General features: G+C 48.3%; 1 protein-coding gene across 6 annotated transcripts in view; it reads right to left on the bottom strand.

Moving 5' to 3' along the window:
* BMAL1 (basic helix-loop-helix ARNT like 1) overlaps positions 1 to 18,898 on the bottom strand; it is a 106,619-nt gene that overhangs the window by 7,895 nt on the left and 79,826 nt on the right. For 3 of the 6 annotated variants that reach the window (XM_079787736.1, XM_079787731.1, XM_079787733.1), the window contains 8 exons: positions 15,464 to 15,556; positions 14,249 to 14,366; positions 11,461 to 11,610; positions 9,226 to 9,472; positions 7,459 to 7,565; positions 6,023 to 6,173; positions 5,138 to 5,226; positions 3,475 to 3,583 (listed from right to left, as the gene is read on the bottom strand). In XM_079787736.1, the coding sequence (XP_079643862.1) occupies positions 3,475 to 3,583; positions 5,138 to 5,226; positions 6,023 to 6,173; positions 7,459 to 7,565; positions 9,226 to 9,472; positions 11,461 to 11,610; positions 14,249 to 14,366; positions 15,464 to 15,556 (1,064 nt within the window). Of the gene's footprint in view, positions 1 to 3,474; positions 3,584 to 5,137; positions 5,227 to 6,022; positions 6,174 to 7,458; positions 7,566 to 9,225; positions 9,473 to 11,460; positions 11,611 to 14,248; positions 14,367 to 15,463; positions 15,557 to 18,898 lie in introns of those variants that run through there. The other 3 variants (XM_079787732.1, XM_079787734.1, XM_079787735.1) reach the window with 2 other exon arrangements.

The raw sequence follows: 18,898 nt of genomic DNA on the forward strand, positions 1-18,898 counted from the left end.
TTGTAGCTTCAAACAGCCATAGACAACTCGTAAATGAAAGGGTGTAGCTGTGTTCCACAAAAACTTTATATAAAAAAATAGGCAAGCTTGGCAGGTGTGGCTCAGTGGTTACCAGGAGGTCATGGTTCAATTCCTGGTCAGGGTACATGCCTGGGTTGTGGGCTCGATCCCCAATAGGTGGTGTGCAGGAGGCAACCAATCAATGATTCTCTCTCATCATTGATGTTTCCCTCTCCCTTCCTCTCTGAAATCAATAAAAACATTTAAAAAGAAAACAGGGGATAAGCTGGATTTATCCCATGGACACCTAATCTAGGATGCAGACCCTGGAGTCAAACATCTCGCTGACAAAGCCCTTGGATTATGGTTTGGAATTCAGGGTCGAATTTCAAGTAAGTGGCTAGTTTTATTTCCTTAGAAAACCCAGATCAAGAGTTGGAGGGAGCCGAAACTGGTTTGGTTCAATGGATAGAGTGTCGGTCTGCGGACTGAAGGGTCCCAGGTTTGATTCCTGGTCAAGGGCATGTACATTGGTTGCGGGCACATCCCCAGTGGGGGGTGTGCAGGAGGCAGCTGGTCGATGTTTCTCTTTCATCGATGTTTCTAGCTCTCTATCCCTCTCCCTTCCTCTCTGTAAAAAATCAATAAAAAAATAAAATAAATAAATAAATTAAAAAGAGTTGGAGGGAACTTTATTTATTTATTTATTTATTTTTATTTTTAAAAATATATTTTATTGATTTTTTACAGAGAGGAAGAGAGAGGGGTAGAGAGTTAGAAACATCGATGAAAGAGAAACATTGATCAGCTGCCTCTTGCACACCCCCTACTGGGGATGTGCCCGCAACCAAGGTACATGCCCTTGACCGGAATCGAACCTGGGACCTTTCAGTCTGCAGGCCGACGCTCTATCCACTGAACCAAACCGGTTTCGGCTGGAGTGAACTTTAGAAGTTCAGTCTCTATCTTTTATACCATGAACTAAAACCATAGCAATGGTTTATCTTCTTCCCTGCAAACACCGTTCAGCCAATGAATAGTCTTGGGACACAGAGGGTGCCAGGGTACTCAGTCACTCCTAGAAAGTAGCTCTGCAGTAGTACTGGTCACCTTCTAAGGCAATAGAGAAATGGTGGCCCTTCCAGTTCCTTCTCAGCGAGTATTTCTCAGCACAGGTTTACAGAGGGGAAGACTTAGAACCATAAATCCACATACACTTGGCAGCTGCAGGACTCCAGGAAAGTGGCCATGGCCTGGCACTGAAGCTGGAGTTGAGGCCGAGTATGGTGGCAGCTGCGTGGCCACCAGGCTCCTGGCTCCTCATAGATGAATGTGGCTTTTGGGTCCCCAGGGACCCATCTCCACTTCCAAGCAGCCTTTTGGCTCTTGGCCTGCACTGCCTAGTTCTGTAGATCTCTGAATGAACAAGTTTTCTCTCTCTCCTGGATCATAAGCTTCTCAAAGGATACATCTATATGCACCTTTAGGGCACACAGAGGCCTACTAATTGCTTACTGCAAAGTGCCGTCTCCACCTTTTCTTACCTCTCCCTGTGAAACCACTATTTTCCCAGGTTCCCCATCTTGGAATTGCCTTTTCATTGTTTCTTGTTTCATCTTCAGTATCTAGTCCTTAAATTATTCATTTCTCTTTTGGAGAGCATCACCACTGTAGGATGGGCCTCGTTCCTGGGTTACCAAGCATGCTCACCTTCCTCTCCTCCCCTTTCAACTGACTTCCACAGTGCTTACCAACACCTGTTCAGCATCCCATAATGAACGGGGTGTTATCATTTTCCAGTGTAAACTACTCAGCACCATTTCTTAGTGATATGAGAAATTTCCCATCAGAGCTCTGTGGCTCCTTCTTACAAAGACCACCCAGTTAGGTGGCCTGGTTCCTGACCCTGAATATGCCACTCATGTGCCCACCCAGTGTGCCTGTCTTTTCTAGAAGCAATGCCCACCTTCATCACAGACCCAAGCTTCGACCAAGTTCAGAATCTTGATACCATGAACTAAACCCTGCCTGCTTCAGCTCATGCACTCTCCCTTTTCTCTATTTAAAGACTGTAAGATCACTGAGGTCAAGGGCTGGTTTACACTGTTCTTGGGTGGTCTCAGCCGAGCACAGGGTATGCAGTGGCTGATGGTATCCTGGTCATCGCTGCACCCGACCCCACATCTCCCTCCTGAAGTGTCATCCTTCATTCCTGTTGGGTTGGAACAGAACAGCTACCCGCTGGGTCAGAGCCCCTTTAGAGTCAACTGCAAATCCAGTGGCAGCAAGAATTAGCAGTCATTTTTCCTTTCCTATGATTATGTCCCATTACATTTGTATTCCCAAGGACCTGGTTTCCACCTCTCCATTCCCCAACTTCAGATGGACTCGTAATAACTACTTCCCTCTCTATGACTGCTCTTAGAGACTTAGACTTAAGTAACAATTTTGAGCACTTTCTGTCAGTTTCTGTGCCAAGAACTGACCTGAGTTCCCTCACGATCCCACAGCAATCCCTGGAGATAGATATGCCTCCCTCCCACGGCCTAAGTCAACAGAGACCAAAAAGCTAAGTGAATCTCCTAAGCACCACCAAGTACCAGTTCAGCAGCGATTCTCAACCGGGGTGCCCCAAGAATTTTTAAGACATGCGATACCTGACTATTTAGTCAGAGCACTTTGATCGTCAAATAAAAAAATGACAGTCAACACAACAATGGCTGTCCAGTGTGAATGAATCAAAATTATACCATTTTTTGGGGGGTTAGATTGGCAAAAAATATATTTTTGTGGTGTGCTGCAGAATTTTAGTCATTAGTTTATGTGTGCCGTGAGAAGAAAAAGGTGGAAAATGGCTGAAGTAGAGGCCCAGGATTCACATCCAGGTACACTTCCCCCTCTCTCCTGTGAAGAAGTCCTGCCCGGGGAAGTTTCCATCAGGAGCTGAAGGGCCTGGTCTCCGCTACACCCCGGCAGTTTTGTGATCGGAGAAGCTAATGCTTTGAAAGACCAGATCTCGGCTCGCCTGCAGTCCTGGGATGCCAGTGTTCACCGTCCTCACTGGGAAGCACCCTGAGTCACCCACCAGGTCACTAGAGAGTGGAACCACCCACGGAGTTCCCTTTAGCTCTGGGCTGTTTGGGTTTAGCCTCTTTATTTAAGGCAGATTTCTCAGTCTCAGCACTACTGTCAGTTTGGACTAGAACTTTTTTTGTTGGGGGCGGGGTGGGGGAGAGGCAGTTCTGTGTACTGTCGGTTACAACTATATACACCCAATTATGTAGGATGTTCAGGAAGCAGCACCCTGGCCTCAATCCAGGGGTGTTTAATAGAAACCTCCCACCCATTTGTTGTGACAACCAACTACGTCTCTAGAGATTACAAAACGTCCCTGGGGCGGGGGGGGGGGGGGGGGGAAGAGAATGCTCTGGGTTGAGAACCACTAGTTTAAGGGAACTAGAAGATGTTACTTGCCTGTGGATTTCCATGATTTCCTCAGCAATCATTCGACCTATTTTTCCTGCCCCAGCCCTGGTTCCCCCTGGAATCCCTGGGACAGTGGGGTGGGTCCTCTTCAGGCCACCTACAACAAAGGAATCTGAGAGTGAGAAAGGGGAAACTGAGGAACACACACTACTGCACTTTAAATTACTATCAGTTCATCCCATGATGCACTTGAAGTTCAACCTGAGGGCTGTGCCTAGGGCGGTTAGAACCATAGCTTGGCAGGAAAAGGCTCAGAGGCAAAGTGCTGAAGAACCCAATTCCCCTTCTGGCTCAGCATGCCCTCACTGAATGCACCCCACTGCACAGGTAAGGCAGCTCCCTTCCCTCGAGGCTCACAGCCTCCAGGGTGGCAGATAAGATGAACAGTGGCGAATGGTAAGATATGTACACATATAATACCTCAATAAAAAAAATAAAAATAAAAATAAAATAAAAAAATAAAAAAAAGATGAACAGTGGCAAAGTGGGACAAGTTCGATAGGTAGGCATGAGACACCCAACTCATCCTGGCCAGGGGCAGCTTCCTGGAAGATTTCAACCCTGAGCCGAGTCTTGAGAGAGGGAGCATACATTAGCTTGGCAGAGAGGCAGGGAGGGGGAAGCATTCCAGGCACAGCAACCAGTAGATGCAGGAGGATAACACTTGGGAGACCACTCCAAGAAATTCATCATGAATGAGGATGAAGCAGTGATGGAGGAAATGGGAGAGGCGGGTACCAATCAGGTCATGAAGGGCCTTGGATGCCACACTAACAGATTTGGACAGATGCACAAAGGGGATCAGGAGCCCCAATGGGCCCTACACAGAAAGGCAATGACTTAGATTTGGTGATTAGATAGTCAGCTGCATGGGGAATGAACTGCAGTGGAGGATGGGGGCAGGGAGAGTGAGACGGGTTAGGGAGTTACCTCCCATAACCCAGGCACAGGTGAGAGGGTGAAGAAGTGACAGTGGTGATGAGAGGTTTGAGTTCCATGTTCAGATAGAAGGGGAGAGCTAGGAGACAAGGTTTCTGGCTTAAGCAACCAGAGGGGCTGTGCGGAGAATTGGTTGGGATGTGCTGACTTCCTGGTGCCTTTGGACTCCGAGTGGTCCTTTCCAGGAGGCAATGGAGAGACAGACCTGGAGCTCAGCAGGGCCTGGATGCAGGTCACCCATGGAGAGAGGGGTCGGAAGACGTGCAAGCAGAGGGGATCCTACAGAGCATGTGCAAGTGCCCACAAAGGACGTGGCAAGTGCGGAGAGCAAGACCGAGTCCTGGGAGGGAGCCCCGGGGCACAGAACCCCCGCCCCCCCCACCACCACCACCACAGGGGCCTGTGACAGTCATGATATAGAGCATGTCAGTCACATCACAGCCAGCGGGCAGCACAAGAGAGGAAAAGCATGAGAGGAGCTGGACTTGGCTATTTCAAGAGCTTCCAGGACCCAGCAGCCTCCGGAAAGACAAAATCAAGTTCCTGGTATTCCAGGCTCAAGAGAGCAGTGAGAGGACCGCGTCCTTCGTGCTCGTCCTCGCGAGGCCTCCCTTGTTCCACAGAACAGGGTGACTGGGGACCCCAGACACCAGAGCCTTTTGTTCACAAGCAGCTTCTCAGGGGCGAGCCCGATGCCCTGGGCAACAGTTACCTTCTCCAGGGGGCAGCATGCCGTCCATGCTGTGGGGGGACACTGTGAGCTGCGGGAAGCCTGGGTCCCTGCCTTCCAGGACGCTGGCTCTGTGAACATCCCAGCAAGAAGGAAACGTGAGTCAGGCCTGCTCAGACCATACACCTTTCACCTTGGCCAAGGTGTCCAGTGTCCACTCTGGAACTGGACAGGCCAGAAAATGAAGTGTCTGAGTGGCCCAGAGGTCTCCTTGCTGAGCGATAACACGATGGACGGCATCCTGGCCTGTGGCCTCACTGCCTGGGGGCCCTTCTGTTCAGTGGGACCAGCTGCGGGCCTGCTCCCTGCCAGCCTGCACTGCGCCTGCCCTGGCCCCTCGCTCTGCCCGAATCACAGGTGGGGGTTCGGACACCACAGGGAGGGAGATGTGGGGAGCAGCCCAGCCAGAGCGAAGGTCTTTTTAGTTCCTGCTTATCTAGCAGGTGGCATTCTAGCTGTAATGCTCAAGCCACCGGCCTGGTGGGCATGGGGAGCCATCCCCTCAGCCAAGGCCAGTCTGAGCTGATGTCCATGGGAGCCTTCCATGGACTGCCAACCCTTCCCTCAGAGATGCCAGAGGAGCCCGGGGTGCAGGGCCTGCAGAATTCAGAGGTTGGCTGCTTTATCTGGGAGGTGGTATGGGTTCCTGGAGCAATTCCATAGGCCTGGGGGCTTGCACAGTATGAGCACTAAGTTTGTCCCTTGTTAACAACCCTTCTGGCTTCTGCAATCCTGAGGCTTTACAGGGTATGAGCAGTTGGCCCTAAAGGATGTGACACTGGCTGTGCCTGCACCCCTTTCCCTGGTAAGGAGCCCAGGGCATTTCCTTTTGAATGAAGAAACTTCTGATGTAGGAGAAACACTTACAAAACAACAGTGTTGGTTGAGACAATGTATTCTACTTCCTTGGTCCAAGGGTTCATGAAACTGAACCATCGACTCCGCAGTGTGATGAAAGAACCATCTTTGATTTTAAATTTATAGCAGTTAGTTGTAATCTTTTCTCTCGTCTGTAAAACTGCAAATGCAAAGAAACCATGAACATTGTTGTTTCCTCAGGTCAGGGTATGAAACTAACCAAATCCTAAAGCATCGGGCTCCAATGCCACCTCTCTTCAATAAGCCAAGGTTATTTCTAAGGGGCTGATTCAGAGCCTTTCGATTCAGTTGTGAATCTGTCCCCGTTTTCCAGTGTAGGAGATGACGGCTCCAGCAAATGCCTGGCTGCATTGCAGACATCGGCCGGAATCAGCGGTGACATGGGCACCAGCTAATGAGAAGGCGCGGTGCAAAGGGACTGTGTTCTTCCCATCTCAAAGCCCGAGGCAGTACAGCACTTTTAGGGCATCTTCATCCAGAGAAGTCACTCACCTATTCGAACCTATTCTTTTATGTAACAAACATGTAACGAGCACCTTTCATGTGCCAGGCCTGGAGATAGAAGACAGACTATGACACCTGCCCGAAGGAGGGCAATGAGGCAGCTATGCAGAGGAGGAGACTGGGGCCTTGAGGGGTGAATAGAAGTTTGACAAAGGGAAGAATGCAGCAGTTCCCAGTTGTGACAGGCCCAGGGAGGCAGCAGGGGATAGTGAGATGGTTGGCAAGGATGGGAGGTGAAGCTGAGGAGGTAGGTCGGGGTCAGGAGGTAAAGGGCCTGGAATGCCTATCAAGGGCATTTGGCCTTGAGTGTAAAGGCGGGTTTTAAGCAAGAATGGGACATTATCAGGCTTGGTCTACCAGAACAGAAATGGGTTAATTATGGACGGAAGATGGACTGGGAGCAGAAGGCTCTCGCAAATAAAAGGTGGGCACAAGGGCCCTAACCAGGACATGGAGGTGGCAAAAGGGTCCTCTGTGGACATTCATGTGTGAGGTGAATGAACCGATCTGGTGGACAGTAAAGGAAGGGTCAATACGGGTTTCTTTCTGAGGAGGCTGCATACGTGGCCGCGCCATTAATGAAGAGGAAAAGACAGACAGCAGCGCAGGGTTTTTGAAAAAGAGAATTAGAACTGTTGGGCCGCACTAAATCTTTACGGGTCCAGGTGGATCCTGTGAATAAGGGATGCCCTCTGGAAATCAGCCGGACCTCTGTCCAGAAACGGCTGGGCGGGCAGGGCTGGGTTCTGTAGGGGATGAACAGGGCCGGACCACCAGCCTCCTCTCCTCACAGATTCTTGGCCTTGAGACTCCTGGGCTGGCTGACTCCACAGCACTGCAGCAGATTTCCCGGAAGACCATGTGGACCAGTGCAGAAGCGGGGGCATGAAAACTTAATGTCCTCTGTGCAGCCGGCTTACCTTGCCTGTGACATTCTGCGAGATGGCCTATGTCATCTTGGTGAAAATATTCATAACATGATGTGCCTAGAAGTTCTTGTGGTAAATATGCCAAAATAGCTGTTGCCCTGGAAGGGAATATTTAAAAAAAAAAAAAGCCAGGAGATTACTCTGTGGAGATTTTATTTATATCTTACCTTATAATAGACAAATATGCAAATTGACCGCAACTTCGCTATGCCCAAGCCACGCCCACCAACCAAACCACCCCCACCAACCACACCCACCAGGAAACCATTGCAGGGACGTTGGGGTGTGGTGGAGCCCAAGGCCGGGAAAGCCTTGGGCGTTCCCGGGCTTGGGTACCAGCAGGGAGCCTGCACGAATCGCAGGCAACGACCAGGGGGTCGGCTCCAACGATCCGTAGCAGGGACGCTGGGTGCGGCCGAGCCCAAGGCTGGGAAAGCCTCGGGCGGAGGCTTTCCCGGCCTTGGGCACCAGCGGGGAGCCTGCACGGATCGCAGGAAACCACTGGGGGTCGGCTCCTGCGATCCTTAGCAGGGATGTTGGGTGCGGCCGAGCCCAAGGCCACCGCCCGGGGCCAAGCCCCAACCCTGAAAGAAGGCAGAAGGTGGTGGCCACAGCCAAGGCCTGGGTCCCCGGTGTCGGCAGAAAACTGGTGCAGGCAGCCAGGTGAATGAAGGTCTATTGCACGAATCTTCGTGCAAACGGGCTACTAGTGTACATATATGTGTATACATGTATACATGACACATGTATGTATATATGACAGAGTAAGCTCTCTGAAAATCTCCCAGCTTTGACCTTGTTCATATATATATATATGTATTTCATGCAACTGAATTACACTAAAGTTATAAAAACAGAGAGAAAAAAGCCTTTCAAAGGGGTTGTTATAACAAGTAATCAAGCTTTGGGAGGTTTGAAAAATGGTAACTATTATTAGTTAGATAAAAATGTGGTAGAAATCTACACCCCAGTGCAAAACTTCTCCATTTCACTGCCTACTTTTTATCAGGAAAACCAAACACCAGAAGGTCCAGCAGCAGGAGCTCTCAGGACCTTGGAAAATGTCTTCTTTCCCCGAATTGAGTGACTTTGCAGGAGCCTGGAAAGGACTAGCCTGTGAATGTTCTTAACGGGCAGCAGAGGGCAGTGGGAAACCTGAGACCGCTGGGCCCGCAGCCCAGGTCTACTACCAACTAGTGCGAGTCCTGGAGGAAGCCAGGCTCCAGGCTGGGCCTCAGTCCTCCTCCATAAACGACGAGATGGACAATCAGCGCTGTCCACCGGGACCTTCTGTGATGATGGGAACATTCCATACCTGAGCCACCAGCCACATGTGGCTACTGAGTACTTGAAATGTGGCTAGTGAGCCTGAAGAGTTTAATTTAATTTTAATTGATTAAATTAAAACTTGAGTAGTCACATGAGATTACCAGTAGCCTCAGGACTGGATACTATTTTCTAAGTCCTAGTTCCCGAATTCCCATCACAGAGTGGTCCAGGAACATCCACATGTGCTGTGCCTAGGGGTTCTCTGGCCACAGGCATCAAACCACCTACTTAACTGTCTCCACATGCCAAGAATGAGAGGAAATCTCTGCATTTACGGTGACAAACTTATGGACCTCAGTTTTTAGCAGCGATCCCCATCACTTCCTCTCGCTTTATTCTTAGGAAAGCCAGCTCATTGCCCAGTTGTCTCTGCTTTACTCGGGTTTGAACTCCCCCATCATTATTCAAGAGTAACATGCAGACGCTCACCTCTGGTCTACAAAAACAAACTTCCCGTCGATGGCATGCCGAGAAACATATTCCATAGACTTCACCCTGATTTCCCCGTTCACCGGTTGTGGAACCACGTGAGAATGCAGCCGTCCTATCGCGACAAGGCAGCTGAGATTACACCCCTCGTTGTCCGGCTCGTTGTCTTCGTCCAGCCCCATCTTTGTGGGTGGCCAGCTTTTCAAATAGCCGGTGCTGTGGATTGTGCAGAAGCTTTTTCGATCTGCTAGAAAGCAAAGTCCATGGTTAGTGGCAGTTGGCTTTGGGGGACGGAGGCATGGGCAGCCTTTGGTGGGCTGGGATGTTGGCAGGGAGTCAAAACATTGCAAACAAGGCCTTCCTCTCCAAAGGTGAGCATCCGGTGAGAAAGGAAGGCTGAAAAGGAACTATCACCCAGTGTCATGTGTGTTTAGTCGAGCTGGTTAAACCAAAGGAGAGGTATGAGTCCACCTGGGGAAAGGAAGGCTGCCCAGAAACACAATGTGGAGGCAGATCAAGAAGGATGGGCACTGGCTCAAGGTCGAGGATGTGCAAAGGCTGAGGATGGACAACGGCACAGAGCATATCCGGTATGAGAAACAGCACGGAGCTCTGCGTGGTTCAGTGAAAGGGAGGGGCTGGGGGTGCAGCTGGAAAGGCAGGTGGGGCCTTGGATTCTTTGCTAACAATTGTGCTGGTCTTTTATGTTAGGAAATGAAGAGCTCCCAACGGGATTTAAGTGGAGAAACAGCAAAATCAAATCAGGGTTTGGAGGCTCTAGAAGCAGAGTGACAGGTGAACTGGAAGAGGAAACCAGGAGGAAGAGAATCACAGCAAGAGGTGAGGGCTGTGCTGGGCAGTGCCCTGAGGAGGCGGCCGGGAGGACGTGGGAGAAACTGCTGAGAATTCCTGGGATTTGGTATGATTATCCAAGTATTTGGGATGAAAGAAAGCAAATGAAGATAACTCAGAATTTTTTAGATTGAGTGGCTGCTGGAACAGTCCACTGACTCAGGGAAGAGAGTTATGTGCTGGAGAGAGAAGAAAAGATTTCACTTTGGGACATAGGAAGTGTGGAGCACCTTGGGTTTCAACCATAAAATCCTTGGAGTGTGTACCAAGCATCAGGTCTGTGCTAGTGACTGGGAACTGTAGAAACCAAAGCCTGTTAAGGATTTAACTTTTCTTCAAGGGCAATGGGAACAGCCAAGGGTTTGAAGTGGGAACTGATCAGATTTCCATTTTAAAAAGGCCTTTCTGGAGGTGTGCGGGGCCTACTTTACAAAGAGGGGGGAGAGCTGAGCGCAGCCTGGATCTAGGGATAGTGGTGAACGTGGATAAACATTTCGAATACCTTCTGCAGAAGGAATTTACTGTGGCAGGGCTTTGTGACGGGTGGGGTGAAATGGGGCGAGAGGGTACATCTCAGGCTTCTAGTATGTGCAACTAGGTGGATGGCGGTTTACATTTTGCTTTATTATTAGTTTTCTGCTGCTCTTTATATCAAGGAGAAGCTCAGGTGGTTACTTTCACATCTATCATGTTTAGAGATGCCCTTTAGATATCTAAGCAGGTAGATTTAATAAGCAGTTAATTTATGGATCTGGAGTTCAAAAGAGAAGTATGGGCTAGAAATATAAACTTGGAAGTTATTGACATATAAATGATATTGAAAGCTAAGGGATCACCTCTGGATGGAGCAGATACAGAAAAGAGAAGGTGGCCTCAGACAGATGAGGATCCCGCAATAGGAACTAGGAAGAGAGGCTGGAGTGGCTGAGGGTGGGGAGATGAGAATGGGGTTTCATGGAATCTGAGGAAGAGAACCCTGTAAGATGGCAGAAAAATGAAAAGTGACCTTTGCATTTAGCACGAAGGTCACTGATGAATTCAGCAAGAATAGTTTTGATGGATGCGCGGGTTGCTCAAGAGGCAGTTAGAAATTGTGGATGGGAGTATCTTCCCATCCAATGACAACAAGCAGAATGTAAGCAGAGGAAGCCTTCCCACGACTCTGTCGCCCTGACAGCCCATCAGGGCTTCCAGCTCTCTCTGTCCCACCCCCCACCCCCCGTCTCCCACGTGGTAGGTAGCGGGCAGTGGGGTCCTGGCTGCAGTCCTGGGACCTGCCACTCTGGCCAGCGGGGAGACGCTGAGCCAACAACCTGCTGAGCGCTCCCGTGTAGAAGCGAGCATCACCTGGGACAGGAGGCGACAGAACTGTGAAATGGTTACCTTTTTTCTTTGAGCAGGTGGAGGGGAACTCCTTGTCTTCAACCTTTACTGAAGGCCTGTTACACTTCATCCTACAGAAGAAAGAACGCCGTGCTCCAGAACATAACCGAGATGGCCCAGGGGTTATATCTGTTTTAACTGGGAGTCCAGCTGCAAATCAATACACAAAACGTGATAAACTGAGAGTAGTGTTGTCTGTCAGGAGGGGAATGTGACCTTGAAGAAAGCCTTTTCTTTCCTGCCTCCCTGCTTATAGCGGTGACATGAGAACAACATTTCTCCTCAGGATAGGTCTTAAAAGATGGCATACGGGTAGGTGTGTGGTCTAGTAATGTTTCAAGGTCACGTGGAATGCAGCCCCTGGAGGAATGGACAGGGTGCTCTGAGGGATAAAAAGAAACAGCACAGGGTTCCTGTCCGCAGGAGCTCACGGCTGAAAAGGGGAAATGAAAGTTCATCATGAAAACACAGGGTGATGTATGATTAGTGCCAACCTGTGCTTCCCAGGGGAGGAAGAACATGGGCTAGGACTTGAAGGATGGGCAAGATTTAGATGCTGAAGTGGGAAGGATGAAGCAGAACACTCTTAACCTCTCAGTCCAGATCCCTGGACCCCACTTAGGTCTGTGCTGTCCAGTTCTGCAGCCACCAGCTCGTGCAGCTGTTGCACACCTGAAGTGCAGGCATGCTGGCGGGGTGTGCTGTGCGAATCCACACAGGATTTCAAAGACTTAGAACTAAAAAAGGTAAAAGATCTCATTTTGGATTTATTCGGTTAAATAAAATCTAGTATTACAACTAGTTTTACATTTATTTTTACTATTTTTGATCACAAATGTGACTCTGCATTTATGTTTCCATTGGACTGTGCTGTGTTAAACCAACTGAATTGGAGTCTTGGGGGGGGGGGGGGGGAGCGTGACTGTGACCTTGACAGAAACACCGGCTACTTGTCACTGCAGAAGCTGCTGCTGCAGATCCTGTTGGGGCAACACGTGCCCACTGACCACCACGGGGGTCAGGGCAAAGGCTGTTGCCCAGGGCTCCTCCTGGTCTCACCTCCTGCAACCTCCCTCCCACACTGCCGCCTCCGATCTTCCCAGAATGCCAATCCGAGCCGGTCCCACCTGGTCAGAGCCCCTCCCTAAGTCCCCACAATGGAGAGGTCTGCCCCACCTGGCTCAGAGCCCCTCCCTGTGTCCCCACCTTGGAGGGGCCTTTGTATCCCAGCCCTCCCCCACCCATGCATATTTTTTTTCCAGCATCAAGCAGCCACATGGCGGGTGCCACACCTCTGCACCCACCCACAAATCATTTCCTCTGCTCTCTTCCCCACTTTCTCACCCAGCAAACATCAATTCATATTTTCAAACGCACCACAGTTGTCACCTACGCGGAGATGCCTGTCCCGGTGCCCACATGAGAATTAATCATCCGCTCTCTCTGCCTGGCACTACTTCTGTGGCTGTACCTATTATGCAGGGAGCTGTCTAACTCCTTGTCTCCAGGACTATCTGGTAAGAACCTCTAAGGTAGGGGCCAAACACCATTCATCTCTTTCTCTTCAGGTCACTAAAACGTTGCAAGGGCCAGACTATAAAGGACAACAAGTTGCGGAAATTACATTGCACTTTTAGTAAGAAGAGGAGTGCCTTAATGAAAAGGATAGTTTAAAGGAGATTCCTCTGGTGGTATTTCCCTCCAGGAATTAAAATGGGGGGCTTGGAAGCAGGAAACTGGTTAGGCCATGACTGCACTGGGCCAAGACATGCCAGGAACTGTCCCATATGCTTTATGTATAGTAACATGCTTAATCCTCAAAATAACTCAAAGACTATGGTACTATTTTGCAGATGAGGCGGCTGAGGCACAGAGAGGTTAAGTAACTTGCTCAAGGCCACACAGCTATCGATGGTGAAACCAGGATGTGAGCCTGGCAATCTGACTCCAAAGCCAGACTCTTAATTGCTGTAGTGCACAGCCTTCCCTGGGTCTAAAGGAGAAGAGAACTACAGACCCTCACACAGGAGGCACAGGAGGGGATGCAGGAACAGGAAGCTAGGGGAGTGTGCACAGTGGTTCCACTGCTGCAAGAAGGAAGCCAGGAAGGGGAGCCAATCTAAAGAGGAACGACTATAGTCAAAGAAAACTAGCTCTATTTCATTTCAAGTTGTCTTACTTTTGTGAGGCTGCATGTATACAACTCAGATAAACAGAAATGATTACTTTGGGGGAGAAACAAATCAACTTGGTGTGAGACCTTTAAACTTAGGGGCATATAACTGATTCTGAATTCCTTGGGGAATTTCCAGATTCTTAAAAAAAAACAAAAAACTGAAAATCAGTTTGGCCCGGTGTGCTCAGTGGTTGAGTGTTGACCTATGAACCAGAAGGTCACGGTTCAATTCCCAGTCAGGGCACATGCCCGGGTTGCAGGCTCGACCCCAGCATGGGGCATACAGGAGGTAGTTGTTCAATGATTCTCTCTCATCATTGATGTTTCTCTCTCTCCTCCTTCCTCTCTGAAATAAATAAAAAATATATTTTTAAAAAAGACTAAAAATCAGAAAGAATAAAATCAAAGTAGTTGTTTTTCCTCTTAATGAATTTGGACATCCAGTGTTTTCTTCTTTATGTAAAACAAAACAAACACAAAAGGATGTACATAATTCCGTTTTGCCAAAGACAGGAGGGAAGAGAAGGGGCCCATACTCTTAACTGAATGCGTTCTGCGGTCGCTGGTGTGCAGCTGCACGGCGCTGAGGAAGCAGCAGCCTTCTCTACTCACTTTTCGCATCGATGAGGCGCTCCCGGGGGGCGGTGTCAGAGGAGGAGAGCTGCTCCTTGACTTTGGCAATGTCTTTAGGATGCAGGTAGTCAAACAAACTCTGGCCAATCAGATCATTCTGTGTGGATGAAATATCAAAAAGGACAAGTCAACAGCATGTAGAGTAGAAATTATCTAAGTGCTTTCCCTTTGTTTTGTATTTTAAGCATGACAATTTCAACCATTTCATATGAGAACTTGCACACAAGTGTACTTTGTCTAGATATGGACATTGGGAGGTTGGTGCTGATAACACAGGAGGGAAAAAGGGCCCAATTACATAAACAGTTCACATTCCTTGAAGGCAAGAATCTGTGCATTCTTTTTTATTTCTGATGCCCACAAAGTCCCTTCTGAGATCCCTGGGGGAGGGCTGTAGGGCATGGGCTCTGCCTCTCGATCCTTTAAGCCTCTCCGTTCCTAAGCAAGTTGCGTCACACTGAATGCTTCCATAGCCTATTCTGTTAGAAGAGATAACTGTCTTGTAAGACTAAAACGAGTAAAATATTTGCAAAGCATGAAATTTACTTTAATTCTAATTCATACAAGTGTTATTTTGACTCTGATTCTGCCTAATCCAGTGTTCATGCAAACACCAGCATTCCGCAAGTGACAGAATGAATGAATGAGTGAATAAAACCTCTAGGGACACAACAGGTGAATAACTGAGCTCTAGAAGCTTCCATAACTGTTATTACTTGATCCTACAAACATTCACAGAGGGTCTGGATCATTACAACCAGGTTTTAGAGGAAGCTGAGGTGCAGCAGCGCTAATAAGTGGCACATCACTGAAAGCACAGCACGGGTGGGTTCCATTTCCCTGTTCTCTGGTATGGTATGGTCTGCCTGCCCCTCTCCCTGGGCCCTCATCCTCCACCTCTGCCCCGCTGCTGTGGGGTATTTTTTTTGCAGCAATAAGAGTTAGAAAGCTGCTGCTGAGATCAGAGTCAAATCTTTCAAATGGTGAAACATGGATCATACATATGTTAAAAGATTTTTCTAAGTTTAAATTAATTTCTCTGGTAGCAAGTAAAGAATTTTCTGGAAGAAGGATTGGTGGGAGGACAATATAAGCATTTCACATGTGACTTGTATGCTATAATTATTCTGCAAAGTGGGGAGACCTTTTTGGCTGCTGGGCGGCTGCCCACTGCCAACAGGGCATGAGCAATACCTGGCTGTAGTTGAGGATCTTGAAGACAGACTCTGAGACAAAGAGTATCTTCCCTCGGTCACATCCTACGACAAACAAAAATCCATCTGCTGCCTAATTAGGAGAAATGGATAATCAATTTATCACACTTCAAAAAACATGACTGTAATCACTCTGATAGCAAATAAAGATCTGTGTTCTAAGTAACCAAAGCACAGGACTGCTCTCATGGACAATTTCACAGGTTCGCTGAGAACAGGATGCTTAAAGCAAATGTCCTATAAAAAACAAGATTCTCTCCAAGGCAGATCTATATCATCTATGTCATCTAATGATTAGAGGGAAAAGTCCAATTATTAAATTGTTTCAAAGCCGAATTCAGCGTAACAATGTTCCTTTGATTGCATTATGGTCCTGAGAAGTCATATGTTATGGCTCTAATTAAAACAACTCTACGCAGAATCACAGAGTGTGATATTGGAAGGATGTCTAAGTTTGGAACCCCTTCTCCGATCTTGGCTACATCTGTTTGCGACTTGAACGGCTCCGTTTTTGGAGGGCACTGGGACAGTGGTTTTTGTTTTGTTTTATGCTGACATTTGGAGTAGGGCTGCAACATTGGTACTGTTTCAATCCCCACTTCTGCCCCAAAATGACTCTAATGTATGCAGGATTGAAAGCTAATGCTCTCAAATATCCTCTGACCCAGGGCTAGGCTGTTTGTTCCTAAGTGAGATAAGAAAAGCAAAGCAAAAATTTCCCCTTAGACGCTTCTTACTTCTTTGCTTTACATACAAGTAAAAATCTAAAGTGCCAATAAGGACAGGTGTAGTGACAGGACAGTATTTGTTAGAGACACTGAAGCGGGTAACTACCAAAGCTGCAGTATCCGAGAGCTTAGACGGTTTCATATGTGAGCACGATTCCTAGACCCTCTTTTCAGATGGACAGACTGCTCAGCTCCTGCTGGGGTATCTCTACTGCCCGGAATCTAACCCAATCTCTCGGGGACTTGCTCTTTACTCACTCCCTGCAGTTCTAATACACAGTGGGTCAATATTGCTTTATTCACTAGCTCTCAGCCTGTTCTTGGGAAAAATATAGAGGAACTCCATTCTCTTTTCCACAAAAGGACCTTTGGGATACAGCTTAATTCAAGGAACGAGAAAATGAATTCATGCGCCGGAGGTTAAAGAATGGTGCGTGCACTGGTGCTGGGGTGAAAGGAGTAAATGAGAAGGGGAACAATCGCAATGGCTGTGAGAGAAGCCAGTGGGCCATCCAGCTGGGAGGAAGCCAGGATGACCCTTTCCTAAGTTAGGCCTCTGAGTGGGTCCAGGGCAAGGAATGACGGTGAAGGGGAAGAGACTTTGCAAGCACCATCCGCTGGAAGCCTCATTCAGCAAAAACAAAACAAAACAGGGTATTAATAACTTCTCATTTGCCTTGCACACAATCATTTCCAACCGGGTAAGTACTTTGAGGCTTTGCATTGATGAAGTGATGAGGCACCCAAGGTGCCTATGAAGGTGACTGTGGCATCCTGACACCTGGTTCTCCAAAGGCCAGTGACTAAATCAGTGTGAGGGAGGCTCAGTGCATCTGACCCTGCTTCACTGGGCAGATGACACCATCAGGGGAAGGCGTGGGGTGAGGAGACTCAGGAGCAGAGGGGTGAGGACACCTGAGCGCTATGGGGACTCAGGAAAAAGGCTGGCTCGCTTCTGGAGGATGATGTTAACAGGTAATCCAGAGCCTGGGAGGGTCTGCCTACTTTTCAAATCATGGGGAAGCAGGGTATCTAGGGATTATAAACAGCCCAGGCCGACTGCTGCCTGACACACCGTTCATTAAAGGTACTCGGAAAGCACTTAGGGAGGCAGGCAGTTAGTCAGCTTTGTAAGGAGAAGCAGAAGTCCAGTTCCTGCTGCCAAACTGTTCGAAACAGTCTGAATGGTCCTTGCTTCTGTTGAAGCCAATTCCTGGGGACGGGGTACCTGGAATGGGCAAGGGATTAGACAGGACTTCGCAGCCACTGAAATGCACCAGAGAAGAAAGGAAAGTTTCACTGGAGAAGACAGATCATCACTGATGTTGTATGAAACAGAAGAGCAGAAAGGCAAGACCAAGATGAAGTATTTAGCTTGAATAGCATTAAAATCCTTGTTTCATACCCTGATAAGTTTGGACATCTGAAGTTATTTAGAAAAGCAGCAACAAGAAAATTACTAAGCATTTGTCACTATAAAAGGAGCTTATTTTATATATAACGTATTATATATACAATTATTTTTTTCTGCCGGAAACAAATCAGTTTCACTAAAAGAGAGATGTTGACAGGAAGCCAGGAAGGCTGGTCAACAACCTTAATTGCTCTAACCACTCACCCTTTAGTTGTTTACATTGTTAGCTGAAGCAGCCTCCACCTTTGTTTGTCCCATGTAAGTTTCTGTCATTTCCTGCCTAAGGGCTATATGTAAGTTTCTATTTATCTCCTGCCTAAGGGCTACATGTAAATTTCTGTTTATCTTGCCTAAGATGTTTTTCCCCAAAACCTCAATAAAAGGGATGGCAGGGCCAGAGCAGTGAGTAGTTCTCCCACTAGAGGTGGACTACCACCTGGCCCCCCATTTTGCCAAATTGAATTTCTTCAAGTCTCCATTCATTTGTGTGCGGCCCTTCTCCAGAACTCGAACCCTGAACCGGAACCCTGGACCACGCGGGACGTGGAAAGGGATTCCTACATTTTTCCTTAAAAATGTCATATTACCAATATGGCAATGAAGATCAGCCACATAATTTGTAAGGCTCTGTACAAAATGAAAACGCAGGGACTCTTGTACAAAAATTATGATGTTCATGCCGAATCTCAGAGGGAAGGTGGGGATGGGTGGATGGGTAGGAAGAGATCAAGGAAATTCTATGCATAACCCATGGACACAGACAATAGTGTGGTGAAGGCCTGAGATGGAGGGTGGGATGGGATAGAAAGGGTCAATGGGGGGGGGGGGAGAGAAGGGGACATATGTAATACTTTCAACAATAAAGATAAAAAAAATTATGATGTTCAAAACGGCAATAGCAGAGCACGAAAGCCAAGCCTGGGCCTGGGTGACTGCCGAGGTCACATGCCCAGGAAGCCCTGGTGGTTTCTCTGGATATGCGGCAGACAGTTTCTGTCTGCAACTTCAGCAAGCATCCTCTGAGAACAAGGACATCTGTTGGAAAGGAATGCAGGTGAGGGCAGAGTTGGGTCTGAGTAACTATGCCCTGAGAGGGGTGGTCCACAGATCGACAGGAATGTTTCTGAATTCCATTTCTTTCCCTTCCACTGACTCTTGCCGGGAACACACCCTGGAGCCCCGGGCAGACCCAATTCTGCGGAAGGCCGCGTTCCCATGGCGCGGCCTCAACTGCCTCTCGCAGAGACCGAGGAGCTCCAGTCAAGCATGCGCA

Source organism: Cnephaeus nilssonii (genome assembly GCF_951640355.1).
Source record: "Cnephaeus nilssonii genome assembly, chromosome: 13".
Taxonomy (NCBI): Eukaryota; Metazoa; Chordata; class Mammalia; order Chiroptera; family Vespertilionidae; genus Cnephaeus; species Cnephaeus nilssonii.